The 16,240-nt window shown below is 43.6% G+C and overlaps 2 protein-coding genes across 2 annotated transcripts in view; both read left to right on the top strand.

Annotated features, from left to right (window-relative positions):
* Positions 1 to 16,240, top strand: part of LOC144785826 (adiponectin receptor protein 2-like) — a 368,390-nt gene that overhangs the window by 334,340 nt on the left and 17,810 nt on the right. Inside the window, exon 6 of the mRNA XM_078664672.1 lies at positions 13,305 to 13,501. Coding sequence (XP_078520798.1) covers positions 13,305 to 13,501 — 197 coding nt within the window. The remainder of the gene's footprint in view (positions 1 to 13,304; positions 13,502 to 16,240) is intronic.
* The window catches only part of LOC144785825 (rho guanine nucleotide exchange factor 3-like), a 326,449-nt gene continuing 323,588 nt past the window's right edge, over positions 13,380 to 16,240 (top strand). The window contains exon 1 of the mRNA XM_078664669.1: positions 13,380 to 13,501. Coding sequence (XP_078520795.1) covers positions 13,452 to 13,501 — 50 coding nt within the window. The 5' untranslated portion in view covers positions 13,380 to 13,451. The remainder of the gene's footprint in view (positions 13,502 to 16,240) is intronic.

Genomic DNA, 16,240 nt, shown 5'->3' with positions numbered 1-16,240 from the left:
TCTAAGGCGTATAAGGATGCCATGAATTCGATGGGGGTCCAAGTCAAGTTTTCGTCTCCCTACAGACCTGAGGGTAACAGTGTAGTGGAGCGAATGAACCGTGATTTAAAGCAATCTTTGACAGCTCGAGTTATAGGCACTGGCAGAAACTGGCTAGCCCACCTCTATGGCGTGCAGCGTGCTCTTAATAATCTCCCTAGAAGGTCTCTGGGTGGGCGGACCCCATACGAAATGCTCTTTGGCATCAAGATGTTCGTCCCTGACCTTGACGGTCTAGACTGCGTGGCTCGCGCTACGACCTTTGACGTAGATGAACATTGTAATGTTTTACAGGATCTACAAAAGACCAGAGACAGTCTTGCAAAGGAACATTTGCCCTCCACATCGGATGTTGCGTTGCAGATCCCGGTAGTCGGCTGGCTACCCCAAGTTGGTGAACTGGTTCGCGAGAAGATCGATAACAAGAAAGAATTTGGTCCTTCCTATCGAGCTCCGGTTCCAGTGCTTGGAGTGAAGGGCACAAGAACAGTTATTTTACCACCACTTCCAGGTCGTAAGGAAAACAGGTTTATCTCAATTGACAATGTCAAGATACACAGAGTGGCCGATTCTTCTTAGCATGACACCGGCTGTTTCCTGTCCTTCCATTGTGAGAAATTCAGTTTTGCCCACTGCTTCTAATAATGAAAGTGAAGTGGCCATCGAATTACCTGCAATTTCCAGTCCTTTATTAAGTACTTTGCCCGGTACAGACCATGATGAATTAGACTATACTTACCCCACTGACTTGTCCATGCCTGACCTGCAAGCACGTTTGGCCACAGAATCCAGATTTTCATTTGACACTGTTTCCAATGGCTCAAAGAAACCCTCTCGTTTTGCAGTTTATGCCAGCTTATTTAAAAAACATTTTTTAATTCCCCCTTGGACATACATTTGGCTGGTGCTTTTTTCGATTTACCTTTTTATGTCAATTGGGTTTGTGTTTTATTTCTTCCGCTTGGTAAATGGACACTATGTCGAGGAAAGAACATGCATTCGACATCTCAATGGAACTTTGGCCCCCCTGTCCTCATCACATTCTGCACACCGACTGAGAAGAGACTTGACTTTTGTTAACATCACTGCTTGGCCTGTCCTTGATGGGATAGTGTGGGATGCCGTTAGATTTCAAATTCATGGGCCTACTGAGGTTGTTAATGTCCCTAATGTACTTAGAGTTAATATGGGGGATGTGGTGAAACAAAACATACGTTCTGATGATTGGGATGTTCAGGCCGTAGAGTCTTTGTTTTCTGATTTGAAATACTATGCTGCCTTTGATGCTGAGGATTTATACTTAGAATCTGCTAATTATGGTGATTTGTTTTGCTTTCAACATTTTGGCAATCACTTCTTGCATAAAACAACATCCAGAAGGAATACTGTAAATTATACGCAATGGGAACATTGCCCAGCCCCTATACAAGGCAGTTCTAGTACTTTTTTGAAAAAGTACACTTATTTTACTGACTTCAATCAGTCTAATCCCGAGTCCTTTTATTTCAAAATGACACAGAAGCCTATGTCCAAGGTTAGACTTACCGATACTAAATTATTGTACTCGAAGTCCTTTCTTGATCAACTGGCTGTTGGTGGCTATGAATTATGGATGGAGACTATTGACCTAAAATCTGTTTGGGGTTCGAAAATCTGGCAGGTACAAGGCACTGAGGCTTTGCACCGTGCATGTCTCATCCCGAATCAAATGTTGTTTTTGAATTCCACTATTTCACAGACAACGTGCTTTGGATTGGCTACTTCTAAAAAACTAAATGTTCCTATTATCCCGGAGTTAGAAGAATATTCTGGCTGGAGTAATTATACTCAGTTTTCGATTAGGGACTTACAGACCCTGTTGCTGAATTCATCCTTTAACATTTCCAGTATAGACCCTAAAGGTTGGCTGATGTGGCACAGAAGTGCTGATTCATGTCAGCACCGTTTTCTGGGTTTGTCTGATGGCTTTACACAGGTCAGACCTGATCCACGTTTTGAAACTGAACATTCTGTCACAACTTACTCTGTGGGTAAATTGTGTCAGAGTTGGTTGAAACATTCTAAATTGTCTGCAGTTAAATTACATCTTACGAAGCTGAATGATGATGTTGATTTAAATGATTTCATAAAAGGCCTGGCTAGTGGTAGATCAAAAAGATGGATATATGCTATTTACAATGAAATCTGGAAGAACTCACAGATTGAGGCAGCGACACGACTTAGAGCTATAGATCAAGCAAATCTAGAGAAAGTGCTTGCTGTAGTTGACAATAGTATTAACACGCTTTCTTCCCGCATTTACACTTTAGATAACATTGTGTCTTCTGTAGGGGATATTGTGCATGATGAAGTTTCTGTGTTGTACCATGGTCAGAATCAATTACGTTCTATCATGCAATTTGCATGGACCCTTCAAACGCTTAAATCTGGCAAGGTGCCATGGACTTACATGAATGTTTCTTCTCTCTTTGCACCCTTTAATTTAACTGACAAGCAGTGCTTGCTTTCTATGCGAGATGCTTCTTTTTCTATGTTACATATTGAAAGATTAGAGTCCTTACCTTTTTCTGTGGCAGAAGCCTCCGCTGCAACGTGGCTTATCCACGGTTTGATAACTTTACCTTTTGCTTTGTACAAATTTACAAATTGTATGAAATATGTTGCCATAGGTCGGTATGAGCCTTTAGGTAGTGCCTTTCTCCATGAAGTATGGTCCCTTCCTTTCACTTATAGATGTTTGAAAGACGGTCAGGAAGTTTATCTGAATGGGGAGGAATGTACAGAAACTCCAGATCACTCGTTAATGTGTAGGCACATACAATTACACTGCTCTTGCAACCAGGACCGACCTAACTTAGCCTGTGTTTTGAAAGGGACTCCTGTACCGCAATCACCCCGACTTTTACCTTACTCGGGAACGGAAGTTATTTGCTTTTAAATAATGAAGATTGTTGCGGGTTAATTAAAGGTGTAGCTTATGTGGTAACTGTAACTGAGCGTGTCGTTTGCTGCAGAAATGTCCTGTACCCACCCACACATGAAAATAGGGAGGTTTCCATTTGGCCACGCATCCCAACCTTGAAAGCAGAATTCAGAGGCATGAACAGAATAAGGGCTTTATTGTCCCAGAAAGAAGTGGCCTTGAGTTCGGCTAGGGAGACTTTCGTTCTTCACATAGCTAATACCCGGACTGAGGTTCAGGCCCTTTTAAATACTGATTTACCGTTGCATTTCAGCGAGATGATACATTCTATCTTTAACGCGTCCTCCACAACTGGGCTGGCGCATTTTTTTAAATCTGTTAGCAGTGGTCTTGTAACTTCATTTGAAAAAATCTTTGGAGTCATCCCTGCTTTCTTCCATTCCATTTTTTCGAGTTTGTTTGGTGGATTCCCGGTTATACTGGCACTAGCGGCAGCCGTTTTAGTGGTTGTTTGCTTCCTTAAATATGGATGCCCCACATGTGGAAGGAGCCGCCCAGCCCCTCCTGGCGTTGTTTCGCGACCGGATGTTTGAATATTATGGCTCGCTGCCGCTTGCGATTTTAAGCACGGCTTATGGATTATCGTTTCGATTTTCCTACTTCACCTGTGCCCAGCCTGTGTTTCATTGCCTAAGCTGTGATTTTGACTGGGCCATTGATTTGTGTCTCTGCGGACCGGTTTCTCCTGAAGTCGACTTTAATCAGCTGATGAGTCCCATCGTTACTCACGAGTTGGTTTGTACTGGCGACAGGATTATGGCCTTAGCAGCGATGCATGGACTAATGGGTCCTTGGAACATTCTTACAGCAGCGCAAGATTTCTTGGCACTGAGCTTTCTTGAAAACCCACCGAGTTGTCCTCTGATGGTAATAGAGGCTCCTGTACTGGGAGAACACGTTTGTTCTTTTCCTCTTTTGAATTGGATGGCTGAACTGTTTTCTGATGAAGACGGTTATTTCCTGTTGGAGGCTGTTGCTGCATATTTTGCTTATTCGGTCTTACCTTGATGAACCTTGTTGGTTTATGATGATGCCTCACTTTTTTTGCATTTTTTCACCTCCCAGTCCTATTGGCTTGAGTGCTGTTGAATTGTGAAATTGACATTTTTTATATTTTGATTTGATTACCGTAGTTTTTATAATTATAAGGTTGTTCATAGTTCTTGAACTCTGCTTTCATGAAGTTGCCCTTATCTTATCTTAGCTTATCCGTCCTCGGATCATGGGGGGGTGTCATATAGATACTATATATCTTTATAATGTGTTAAGTTAGCATAGGCTCATTAAATGTTTAAATGCCATTTTTCCTTTTGCTGCTTCTGCACACGACACTTAATTGTTGATTTAGCTTTCAACCTAGTAGTTCGTTGTGGTTTACATGAGAACAATATGTTATTACTCTGATATCAGCTTTGCTTAATAAACTATGTCTGTACAGAGAGTGCTGAAGCTTCAGGAACAACACGATATGAGGTCTGATCTTCGCGCCTTCATAGACATAACATAAGTGCAGCTTCTGCCAACTTTGGGCTTAAGGCGGGTTTTATATTGCTTTGCTCGAGGCACACAAACACACTTGATGCTGTTCGCATGCAGAGAGAGCTGGTGTATGCTGATGTGATTCCTTCATTCTAGGATCCTGAGGTATGGGCCCGCCCTAATTCAACCCAAAGAGACCTTCTTAGCTATTAATATAATATGTGTGTTAGGGAGGGTGAGAAATAAGTGTTGTTAACTCTTATTCATTTCAGCATGTTAACATGCTGTCACCATTTACTTTCTATGGACTAGTAACTATGCTGATAACTTTGCTTCTGATAATATGTTTCCTTGTATTATCTAAGATACTGCGCCTGAGAAGACGGCATTAGTAAATAAATATTTCAAATGTGCACGTGTCCTCATTTACTCCATGTTCTGGTTTGAAATGATTATATAACGAAAGAGTGCTCATGTGTTCCACGTAACCTGAGGTATTGTAAGCTCATGTTCTGGTTTGTCTAAACATTGGGAGTTTGTTATGACCAATGAGACACTGTAGCTAACTCGGTAAGGGGTTTGTTGGGTACTAAGGTGAGTTTTGGGTCACTCTAATTCGCTGAGGTTCCAATCCTCTGTGCACAATTCTGTGGGAGAACAGAAACCCTGCTACAGGGTGAGCAGTGTGTGAGTATGCAGGGTGAGCAGTGTGTGGGTGTCCAGGGCCAGCAGTGTGTGAGTGTGTAGGGTGAGCAGTGTGTGAGTGTGCAGGGTGTGCAGTGTGTGAGTGTGCAGGGTGAGCAGCGTGTGAGGGTGCAGGGTACGCAGTGTGTGAGGGTGCAGGGTGAGCAGTGTGTGGGTGTGTAGGGTGAGCAGTGTGTGAATGTGCAGGGTGAGCAGTGTGTGAGTGTGCAGGGTGAGCAGTATGTTAGTGTGCTGGGTGAGCAGTGTGTGAGTATGCAGGGTGAGCAGTATGTTAGTGTGCTGGGTGAGCAGTGTGTGAGTATGCAGGGTGAGCAGTGTGTGGGTGTCCAGGGCCAGCAGTGTGTGAGTGTGTAGGGTGAGCAGTGTGTGAGTGTGCAGGGTGAGCAGTGTGTGAGTGTGCATAACAAAACACAACAAAGCTTAGCATAGCATAACAAAACATAGCATACGCACACAACCACACCCACAACCACAGCCACAACCACACACAGCCACACACAGCCACACACCCACACCCACAACCGCGCACACACACACACAACCACACGCACAACCACCAGCACACACACAACCACACACACACACACACACACACAACCACACACACCCACAAACACTCAACCACAAACACAACACACACACGACCACACACACAACCACACAAACAACCACACATTCACAACCACATACACACACAACCACACACACGCATACCACCACACATAGAACCACATATACAAACACACACACACACAACCACACACACTACCCCACACACACAATCACACACACACAACCACACACACAATCACACACAAACAATTCCAATCCAACCCACATAATTCCACTACACACCACATGCATACAATCCATAACACATGGCTAAAAGAAATTGCCATTTACAATGACATTAGCTCTAACTCAAATAAATCTGAGACCTATTGTATTTTCAATGCTTGTTTGAAAGTGCCATATGTCACACATACATGCCCTTAAGGCATGTATGTGCGCAAAATGTGCACACAGGCATATTTCAGGGGTGCAACAGGGTGGCCTTTTGGCACCCTTGCAACCTTGAAATTGCATTCTCAATTAGCGATTCTCTAATTGGTAATCGCAAATTGAGAATGTCTTCCCATTCATTCCTATGGGCCTCCTAGCCCATAGGAATGCTAATAGATGGCAAGACCAAAGGACAAAATGCCATCATTTTCAGAATTATGAAAAGTATCAGACTAAGGAGACCACCTAAACCTAAATACGAAACCCTCTAGGATGTTAAGTTAGTACTTGACCTTTTCACTAACTGGCCTGAAAACTTATACCTTGATAAAAAGAGACTCTCCCTAAAACTAGCCTCTCTACTCTGTCTAATCTCCTGCCATATGGTATCAGACGTTAAAGCACTGGAAATAACTAAAGCCTATGACGCCTTTGGTGTCAATTTCAAGATTATTAAAAGAACTCAGACTGTCCGATACAACTTTTTATCCAAGGTTTAACACATGCAAAAAACTTTGTGTGGTAGATTGTGTGAAAGAATTTGATGCATGAATGAACGAACATCGTGCGTACCAATTACTTATCTCGTTTGTAAAACCGTTCAAACCCATTACTCAGCTTTTATAGCAAGATAGGTTAAATATGCAATGTAATCAGCTGTTATTGACCTAAAAAGGTTTCGGACACACTCAGTAAGGGGCACTATGGCTAGCCAATCCTTTTGGAAAGGAGGTAAACTAGACGATTTCCTTAAAGCAGCTGATTGGTCAAATTCTAACACCTTTGCGAAACACTGTTGTAAACTTTTAAACATATGTCAGATGTAGTGTTACAAAACTACCAACATTCACAATGGTAGCCTCCAGTCTTGTCATGAAATTGTGATTCTCCTAATAACATGACACATTAAAGACAGGGAGGCTAACATTATCCAGCCCATTCCCTCCCACGAGTGGATATATGAAATACTGATTAATAGATGCATAATTTATGATACAAGCTTTATTCAGAGTATTGTTGGAAGTTTCATACAACCTTTATTGAATGTACTATTGAAAGTGTTGTGCCACCTTTTTTCAATGGATTGTTAACAGATTTTTAATATAACAGGCTGCGTTTGACATTACACCTTTTCTAGTTGCATAACAATAGAACACTAATACTCTCACTTATTTCAGATAACTCAACATAGCAGATTCTCCTATACTGCTGTATCTGCAAGGAAGATGTTCTGAAAGAATTAACTTGTTTTTCCCTTCATCCAATCTTTGTTGATCTATCCATCAATCTTTGTTGTTCTACCGGTTCGGAATGCATAAAAAAAAGAAAATAAAGAAAAAAGTTATACAGAAAAAAAGTACCTTAATACCTTGCATTTTAAAGAGGCAGACTATTCTATGAGCATGGCTATTATACATCTGGAAGATTCTATTCTAGATATGTTTCCATTTGCGTTGTATTGCTTCTAAGTGGCTGCTTGGAGTGAGCATTAAAAGAAATATGCATGATAGCCTCCGTGTCTTTCATGAAATCCAGATTCTCTTGCCATGTTATTAGAAGAATCACAATTCACAGGCCTTGCTCAATATATTGATGGGCCCAAGATAAGTACAAGAGAAATTTACCTCACATCTCCTCGGATGACAGTTTTACCACCTCACCACTTATTGGACCACTATCCCAGAGATGGTGTGGAACAAATATCCCTACTTATGATGAAGTGCAAAAAGATGTTAATTTGCGAGTGTGTGAGCCACTAGGGTTGAGAGAATGAGGTGCAGAGTGAATATCTGCGTGCACTCTGAATGAGGGCCAGGAGGTCTTGTGGTTCGTTTTTGTTTGCTGTTACTATACTGAATCAAGCACCATAAATAAACATCTCCGAGTACCAAGCACCAAGTCAACTTTGAATGAGGGAATCTTAAAGAGTTCCTCAGACCCCGAATTAGTATGAAGCTACTATGAGGATTACATATGTGGAATAGAACGTAGTCCATCTTACACGAGGATTCTGATATGTGCCTGCTTGTCTGTAGGTTAGCATTATATCAGTATCAAAGAGTATATCACAAGGTGCATTTATAGTGTACTGATGGTAAATCAAGACATCTGAATACAGGGTAAGGTCAGACAGTGCTGTGCTCTTAAGCCATCTCAAGGTTCCCTGGATATTAGAGCAACCAACAGTTTGCAGACAGAAGCCCTTTGTATATCCCATAACAGGAAGTGTCTGATTCTGTGGGGAACTAAAGTCCTGCATATATCACCAGAGGAAGGACAGACATCTGGTGACAAAGCTCCTCTGCATTTGCCCATAACATTTAAGGTGCATTTCCTTTCTGTTTATTGCCCTGTGCACTGAATATGTCCTGTTGTGCAACATGAATGGTGGTGGAGTTCAGTTAGTAACTAGAGTGAGGGTATGTGCACCTAGCCACCCTTTTATTTGCAGGGTCACCTTACAAGAGAATGCCTTCACAGGAATTGGTATAAAGGCAACCCTCTTGTTGAGTGACCACACAGTGACATGTCCTGATGGACACTACAGGACCCAGATTTCATCCCTGAGGTGGTCAAGAAGTCAGAAAGGTAGAATACAGAAGATGCTCACAGCGGCTGAGAAGACTCTGCCAACCTCAAGACTAGGTAGCCACTCCCCCTTTCCCAGAGTACCATTTTAAGTCACATACCAAATCCGCTTCCTTGTCACTGTGCATCTATATAGTTACTGTGTTGGAGTACTGATGAAGTCACAACTAGGCTGTTGGTTACAACAGGCAGGATTATTTGTATGAAGGTGGCACACCACTGCAAATTACCTAAATGATCTTTTGTAGGATATGCTGAGCAAAACAACAGAATAACACTCAACCAAATTGCCATATGGTGTCTATGAATTGAGTAGGACTGTGTATCCGGACAACATAACCGTCAGAATATGGGGACTAAATCAACACATATCATCAGAGTATGTTGGCCTGATTCCTAGATAGCTCACAGTGCCCCATCTGGACCCCTAACCTTACCTGGGTACCAGAGGGTATCTGCAACCTGTGAACTTGACCTCTCTAATTCCCTAAGGAAATCTTGGAAACAGATCTGCCCTTTCGATGTTACTCAGGCATGTCCACGGGAGACACAAGAAAGATGCAAATTGGCTTTTTAAACATTTATTGAAACAATTGTATTCTTGTGTAAAAAGCGTGAACTGCAATTATTAGTAGGATGAAACAAAGCATTGAAACCAGCATTACAAAAATGGTGAAGAAGATAGACAGTTCATCCATATAACATTATAATGTGTTTATGATTATATTTATACTCCTATCTAATACTATCTACACTTGCAAGAGCATAGTGCAGGTACCCTCGGACAGATCTGTTGGGACAGCCCAAGCCCTCATGCCTGTGCATGATTCATCAAGAAGCTGATGTAGTGTCGAGCAGGCTATCGTCCTTAGCAGGATGAAGATTAGATTCAACAGGGCTGCATCTCAGTCACATTGCACAGCATCCAGGATAATCGCATCCAAAGTGCTCCTCTGCAGAATTTGACTCAAAGGTGGTTTATATAATAAAAGCACTGTTCCAATCGCACTGTGTCCAAGGTGCAGCGGTGATGTGATTGTTTGTCGTGAGCCTCAGAGCTATCTCCAACTGGATAACCAAATACAAAGACATCACGTTCAATGTTCCTAGCCTTGGACAAAGTGTACGGCAACATGATAAAATGCTTACTAAGAAATGCAATGCATGCTGAATTATTTCTAAGCATGTTATCATAGAATCGCAAAGCATGTAAAAAGTCACTATTAGAAAAAGATGTCAAATTGAAAACACGTAATAAAATGGAGATTTGTGTGTAGGCCCCATTCGTACCTCACAGGTGCACCCACTAGTGCAGAACTAGAATGTAAAATGGGTCACCTTTTGCAACTAGAGGACTCTACTACTGCCCTTTAGAACATGGCAGTGCCCCCCTCCATTGTGGGTTAGTTTCCCGTCTTTCTATTTGCCTTATAGGTTCAATGAAGGAGCCCATAATAATACTCGAGTCGTACCAGATTTGACCCCTGTTGTTTTTGAGTAGACCTGTTGTAACTGCTTCTGAAGGACACAGTCTTTTTCTATTAGATTTTTCTTGCATTCTGTAGTTGCACTTATATATGGTGTTATATGCTTAACAAGACCCTGAAGCATGTTTGTGGACAACTTGCACACTACTCCATTGGTGTGCTTTGATGGAAAGGTGTTTGTTTGTCCTGTGTGAGTCGTATTTTGATGTCTTCCATGAGAGCCATATTTTGGATTTTTTGCCGCTCCTTGGCATTTATTGAACCAAATAGCATGAGATCAAGGATGCTTAGGCATATAAGTGAATGTGTATGGATAGAGAAAAAAGTGTGTGAATGCAGCTTAGCCTATGTCTGAAGTTAATTGGCATACCAACTTTAGGATGATTTATTTTCAGTTCGGAGAGCAGGTGTCAAAGTGGGTGGGACCAGCAGGGCGCGACGTGCCCCTACTTTTTAAATTTAACAGAATCCGTTCCTCTACTCTTTTATTTTAAAAAGGTGACCCAGGATGGCATGAATAGCCAAGGCCTGTAGATAAGGTTTGGCCATAGAGTACGGTCCCGTTTCTCCTTTGCCTAGAGAAGACAAGGACAGTGTCCACTTCTCCTGCTCTGCTGCTGGCAGCTTCCCCCTCTTTCTTCCTTTTGCTCCTATTCCCTCTCTTTCTGTCTGTCTTGCTCCTCCTCACTTGCTGAATAAAACCATGACTTCAGGAAGTGGCTCTTACCCTCTCTTTCCTCTCCTTTCCTTTATTCGTTCCTCTGTGAAATGGATGCACAATAGAAAGAAACACTTTTGCTGGAAATGTCGTCCTTTTCTGACTTTTTTCTATTCCAAAGTGCAGCCTCGGGACGAAGAGAAAAAAGGTTAAAAATACGAAAAATAAATAACTAAATAAAGCAAGACAGAGTGACCGCAAAGTGGCCAGATTGGTTTTATTCACACCCAAGCACATTAGCTCCCCTTTACAGAGTTTGCTAGTGAAGTGCAACTTTCATTTTCTCATTCTTTCTTTGTAGAGTATTTTTTTCCCCGGGTGGGCAAGTGCACCATTTCTGGAGATACTGCAATACCTGGTTGATGTGTGGAGTTCCTTATTTTAGTTTATAAAATGTGTACTGCTGTTCTGTGTTCAGGAATGTGGTCTTTTTAAACCATACTGATTACATTTTGTAAGGTTATAAGCAATGGACATTGAAACCTGTAGTCATGTCCTTAACTTTTCAGGCAAAAACACTCATTGATTTCTGAATAACGAGCGTAAAAGTGTTAAGGTAACCATGTTGTTCCTGCTAATATTTCACTTGCTTTACTTAATCTTGCATTCCCTAGGAGTGTTTGCTTTTTCAGGGATGTTGTTACTTTTTGTTTTCAGGCAGCATGGTCTTGTCTAGTGCATAATTTGAATTGATTCGCATCTAGGTGTTTATAGTGGGGCACAATTGGGTTGTAGCTGAAGGCAGTGCGAGTTTCTCTCAGTGGGGCAGTATGGTGCTCAGTGGTGGAGAGGATGTGACACTACGGCCAGAGTTGCAGAATTTAGGACTGGGGACCAGGTTTAGCTTTCATTATCAGTCCACCAGACCAGTGTCCTGAAGGAGCACATTGCCATGCTAGACCTTAGAAGGCCCAGCTAGACCATAGAAGCCGTGGTGTCTTAGCACCAGCAGGCGGACCCTATTGGTGGCAAGTGTGGGTTATAACCTTGAAGGCCTGTCCACCACATTCCATACTGACGTTTACCTCCAGGCTTGCTGGCAAGCCTTCAAAGCAGCACACCCTAGAGCGACAGTCACTGAGGTCACAGGACCCTTGAGGCCAGTGTGCCTCACCCATTGGTACCTCCATTGGACATGTTTCAGCAGTAATAGTGCAACGCACCAGGGATTGGCAATGCAGGATTTGCACACACACCTATCTAAGTTTGCAAACTTCACTGTCTCTCTGCTTAATGCACTAGCACTTTTAACATGGTCTGCCTGTTTTGGGTCCACTGGAATTATGCAGCAATGGAGGACAACATTATTGATGCAGTGTTGACTAAATTATGCAACAAAAAAATGGCTGTATCAGGGTACATTATTATGTTGACATTTTTACACATACTAATAGTTTCTGTAAATATTTTGCCTCATTAGCACCAGTGTAACATACAAATGCAGCAGTGAGAAAGGTGAGTAGTCAACCTTGGCAAAGAGCGCCCTCCAATTTGCATCAACACAAGTCACATTTTTTAGTAACTTTTGATCCGTTTGAGCTACAAAAAGATTTTTTTGCTTAAATCATCAGATTTTGCAGCAGATGATGTATTACGTGGCAAATATGGCAGGGTCACAATTATATGGAAACCATTTGTAGACTAGAATATTTTAACTCATGTTTGAACTGCTCTTGAGGAAAAAGGGAGGAGAAGTGCTGATGACAAAAACTGCATGGCTTGGAGACAAATGGCTTGTGATTCTACTTTTAAGTGTATTTGCGACATTCTGTGCTTGGAAACTTATCCCACTTTGTGAATGTATTTTAATATCAATAAATCATATTAAACCTTAAATAAACATATGCATCAATTGGTTGAATTAAATAACGTATAGGCTGCAACTGGTCAATGAAATGCCAAACAAACACTAAAAATTGAGATGTTTTGCTCTTCATGCCTCACCTTTGACTCCGCCCACTGACCCATTCCTCAGGTTATTCCTGCCCTGTGATTCTCTACCCACATTTCCTCTACTTTTTTCCCCCCACTTCGACCACTGTTCGAGAGAAAATGATTTTGGTTCTTCTGCCATCCATCCACTTCTCCTCTTGTTGTGGAAAGGTCATGGGAAGCCACTAGTCTTCGGTCCCCTATTGAACTCCAGTGTTTGAGCAGGTTTATACATTTCAATACAGGTGTGTGGTTGTGGGTATGCTGGACCTGAATCCTCCATACTTAATTGGCACATGTTATTCTTGGCTGGTATAGACTATGCTCTTTTAACCTTTTGACTGACCTTTCCCTCTTGTTTCCTTTCAAGGAGTGTTCGTGGGTCTGTCCTTCAGTGGGTTAATACCATTCATACACTTCCTGGTGATTTCTGGGGGCATCATGGAAGCGGCTAAACCAACCCAGCTGGGAGGGATGATAATCGTGGCCATGCTGTACCTCATAGCTGTGGGCCTGTATGCCGCCCGCATTCCTGAGCGCTTCTTTCCCGGAAAATTTGACATATGGGTGAGTTTAACAAATTCATAGTCTTGCAGTTCCCCATTACACAGCAATCCTAGAGCTAACAGGGTCCACTGTTGTTCATGTACTAAGATCTTTATACATCTACACCAACACACCTAATCATAACCTGCACTGCTAATCTAGTACAGAGAAGTACACAATTTTACCAATGTAAATCAATTTGAAAGATTCTCATTTCTAAACGCCAGCATCCCTGCTATTGCAGCACTAAGACTTATGTCAAAACATCTCAGTTACCACCCACAGCTATCAATTGTTATTCCAACAGTGAGACCTATACTCAGCTTTACTGGCGCACCGCATACAGATCGGCAGCTTCCATACTATTCCAGTACCTCATCACAGCTCTACCATTGTACCTTGGATCTAACCTGTAACGTCCCTGCTATTCGAATACAAAGACCTACACATAGCACCGCTAGTGCACCTCAAGTCTCAATTCATGTAGGAGGCTGGCTTAATATTTGGTGCACACTTAAAGGAATGATGCACCTTGCAATAATTCAGGCAAACCCTATGGTGATTTGAGTGGTCTTTGATAACCATAGGCTCTCAAAGTGGTAGCTGTAAAGAGTAGCCTTCAGGCCTATCGCGGAGGAGCGTAAAGCAGCTTCTCTTCCAGGGGATCCTCATCAATAGTCATAAGCACTAGAATATTCCCGCCCATGCGCGGAACCCCGGAACACAATCATATATGTGCCCCACATATATGTATCTCCATATATATAGATACATATATCTATATATATATAATAAGAAAGCAAATGCAGCCTTACACACACACAGCTGGCATGAACGCAGAACTTCATTCGACTAACATGCTTTATTGTGGTTTGGTGAAAATCTGTTTTGGAGAAATTTTTATTTGAAAAATGTGTTTGTCAGGATTGAAAGGGTTAACACATTCCTATATTTTGGTGGTTGAATTTGTCAATAAGATATGTGACTTTTTTTCAGTTACTTTAGTGTTTCTTGAGGTGTGACTGGCTGGTAAGGGCTTAAAGTAATTTTGCTCTTTTCTTGTAATGTGCAAATCTGAAAGAGACTATTAGTTATGGATTCCTCACCTTAGAATTACCCCCAGGCGTCAGACTGGATTCGGAGAATTTTTCTTCAGCAGTACCCCTGCGCGTCTGTAGTTGGTGTCGGTCGACTCTGTGTTCGTCGTTGGCGTCGTGGTCGCCGGAATGACGTCACAGTATCTACTTAGACTCCGCCCCTGCACTCTGACGTCACTTCTTTCTGTTTCCGCGTTAGCCAGCAAAGATTCGGAGAGAGCGGTGCCTCGAGTCGCTTCTTGACTCTCTTTTTGTGACTTTTTTTGGACATCACATCGCCTGGTGCACAGGGATGTCATCTCAGCAGACCGGCTTCAAGCCTTGTGGCTCCTGCCTCAAGCTGATGTCGGTGACAGACCCCCATGTTGTGTGCCTTTGGTGCCTGGAGCACGACCATGTCCCAAAGTTGTGCTCCAACTGCCGGGCCATGGCCCGAAGTCTTTGCAGGAGCAGTCCCAAACGTTTCTGGAGGCCCGGCAGTCTGCTTCACGCCGCTCGAGGTCCCAGTCAAGAGGGAGGTCGCGGGACCAGTCGCGGAGCCATCACCACCACCACCTTGTCGAAGTCTTCGGGTAAGTCGAAGCACAAAAAGAAGGCGAAGATTCACCATCACTGTTCGCGTTCTCCCCGTCCATCGGCTGTTGCAACACGGGATGTGAATGGTAGTTGTCCAGCTCCGCCCGTGGAGACTGTTGGGTCGACTCCGAGCCTCCCTCCCTTTCCGGGAGCCGGAGTGACCCCTGCCCAACTTCGTAGTTTTCACGAAGCCCTCCACTCTATTTTTGGGCAGCGGCGACTCTGCCGGTGTGCTTTCAGGCCCCTTGGACTCGGCTGGAGGTCTAGGCCTTCGATACTAGGGGCTTCGGCCCTGGTGCCACAGGGTCTCCAGGGATCCAGGCCATGATCTGAATTGGCGCCGGTCGACCTCATGATACCAACTCTGGCGCCAAATCCATTGGCGACACCTCCACCCCCTCCGACGCCAGTTGTGTCCTCAACCGACGTCGGCCCGGCCTCCCCCTCGATGTGGACACGGAGCCGGACCGACGTCGCCTGACATCGGGACCGGCGCAGACCGGTACTTTTGTACCCCTGTTCTCCCCTGGTGTTCCCTATCACACCTGGGTGACTAGCAGAGGAGGGTGAGGAGGACTGGGAGGGGTCTGTGGACCCTCTGACAGACCAGTTGGAAGAACCGCACTGGAGAGAGGAGTTGGGTGAGGCCAGTGGTCTGGACACTTCTCCAGACCTTGGCATGCTTTCTCCCCCTACCGTGGCTATGGAGGAGGGTGTATCATCCACAGTGGTGTTACGTTGGCCAGCTGAGGCTTTAAACCTTGAGCTTCCTATGGTGGCGGTTAGGATCAACCTCCTGACCGAGGTGCTTCAACCAGCAGCGGCCTCTTCGGAGCCCCTGCTGCCGTTCAATGAGGCCCTTACGGACATCCTTTTGGGCACTTGGTCCAAGCCCAACATAGTGGCTCCTGTGGATAGAACGATTGCCCGACGCCACCGCTCGGCCCTGGGTGACCCCAATTTCCTCTCCCAACACCCCACCCCTAAGAGCATGGTGGTCCAACTGACTTCCAAGGGCGCATTCCCTACTGCACCACCGGATAGGGAATCCAAGAAGCTGAACCATCTTGGGATGAAAACATTTTCT

Source organism: Lissotriton helveticus, chromosome 10, assembly GCF_964261635.1.
Source record: "Lissotriton helveticus chromosome 10, aLisHel1.1, whole genome shotgun sequence".
NCBI classification, from domain to species: domain Eukaryota; kingdom Metazoa; phylum Chordata; class Amphibia; order Caudata; family Salamandridae; genus Lissotriton; species Lissotriton helveticus.
Note: the sequence above shows the minus strand (reverse complement) of the source record. Positions and strands in the feature narration are given on the sequence as shown.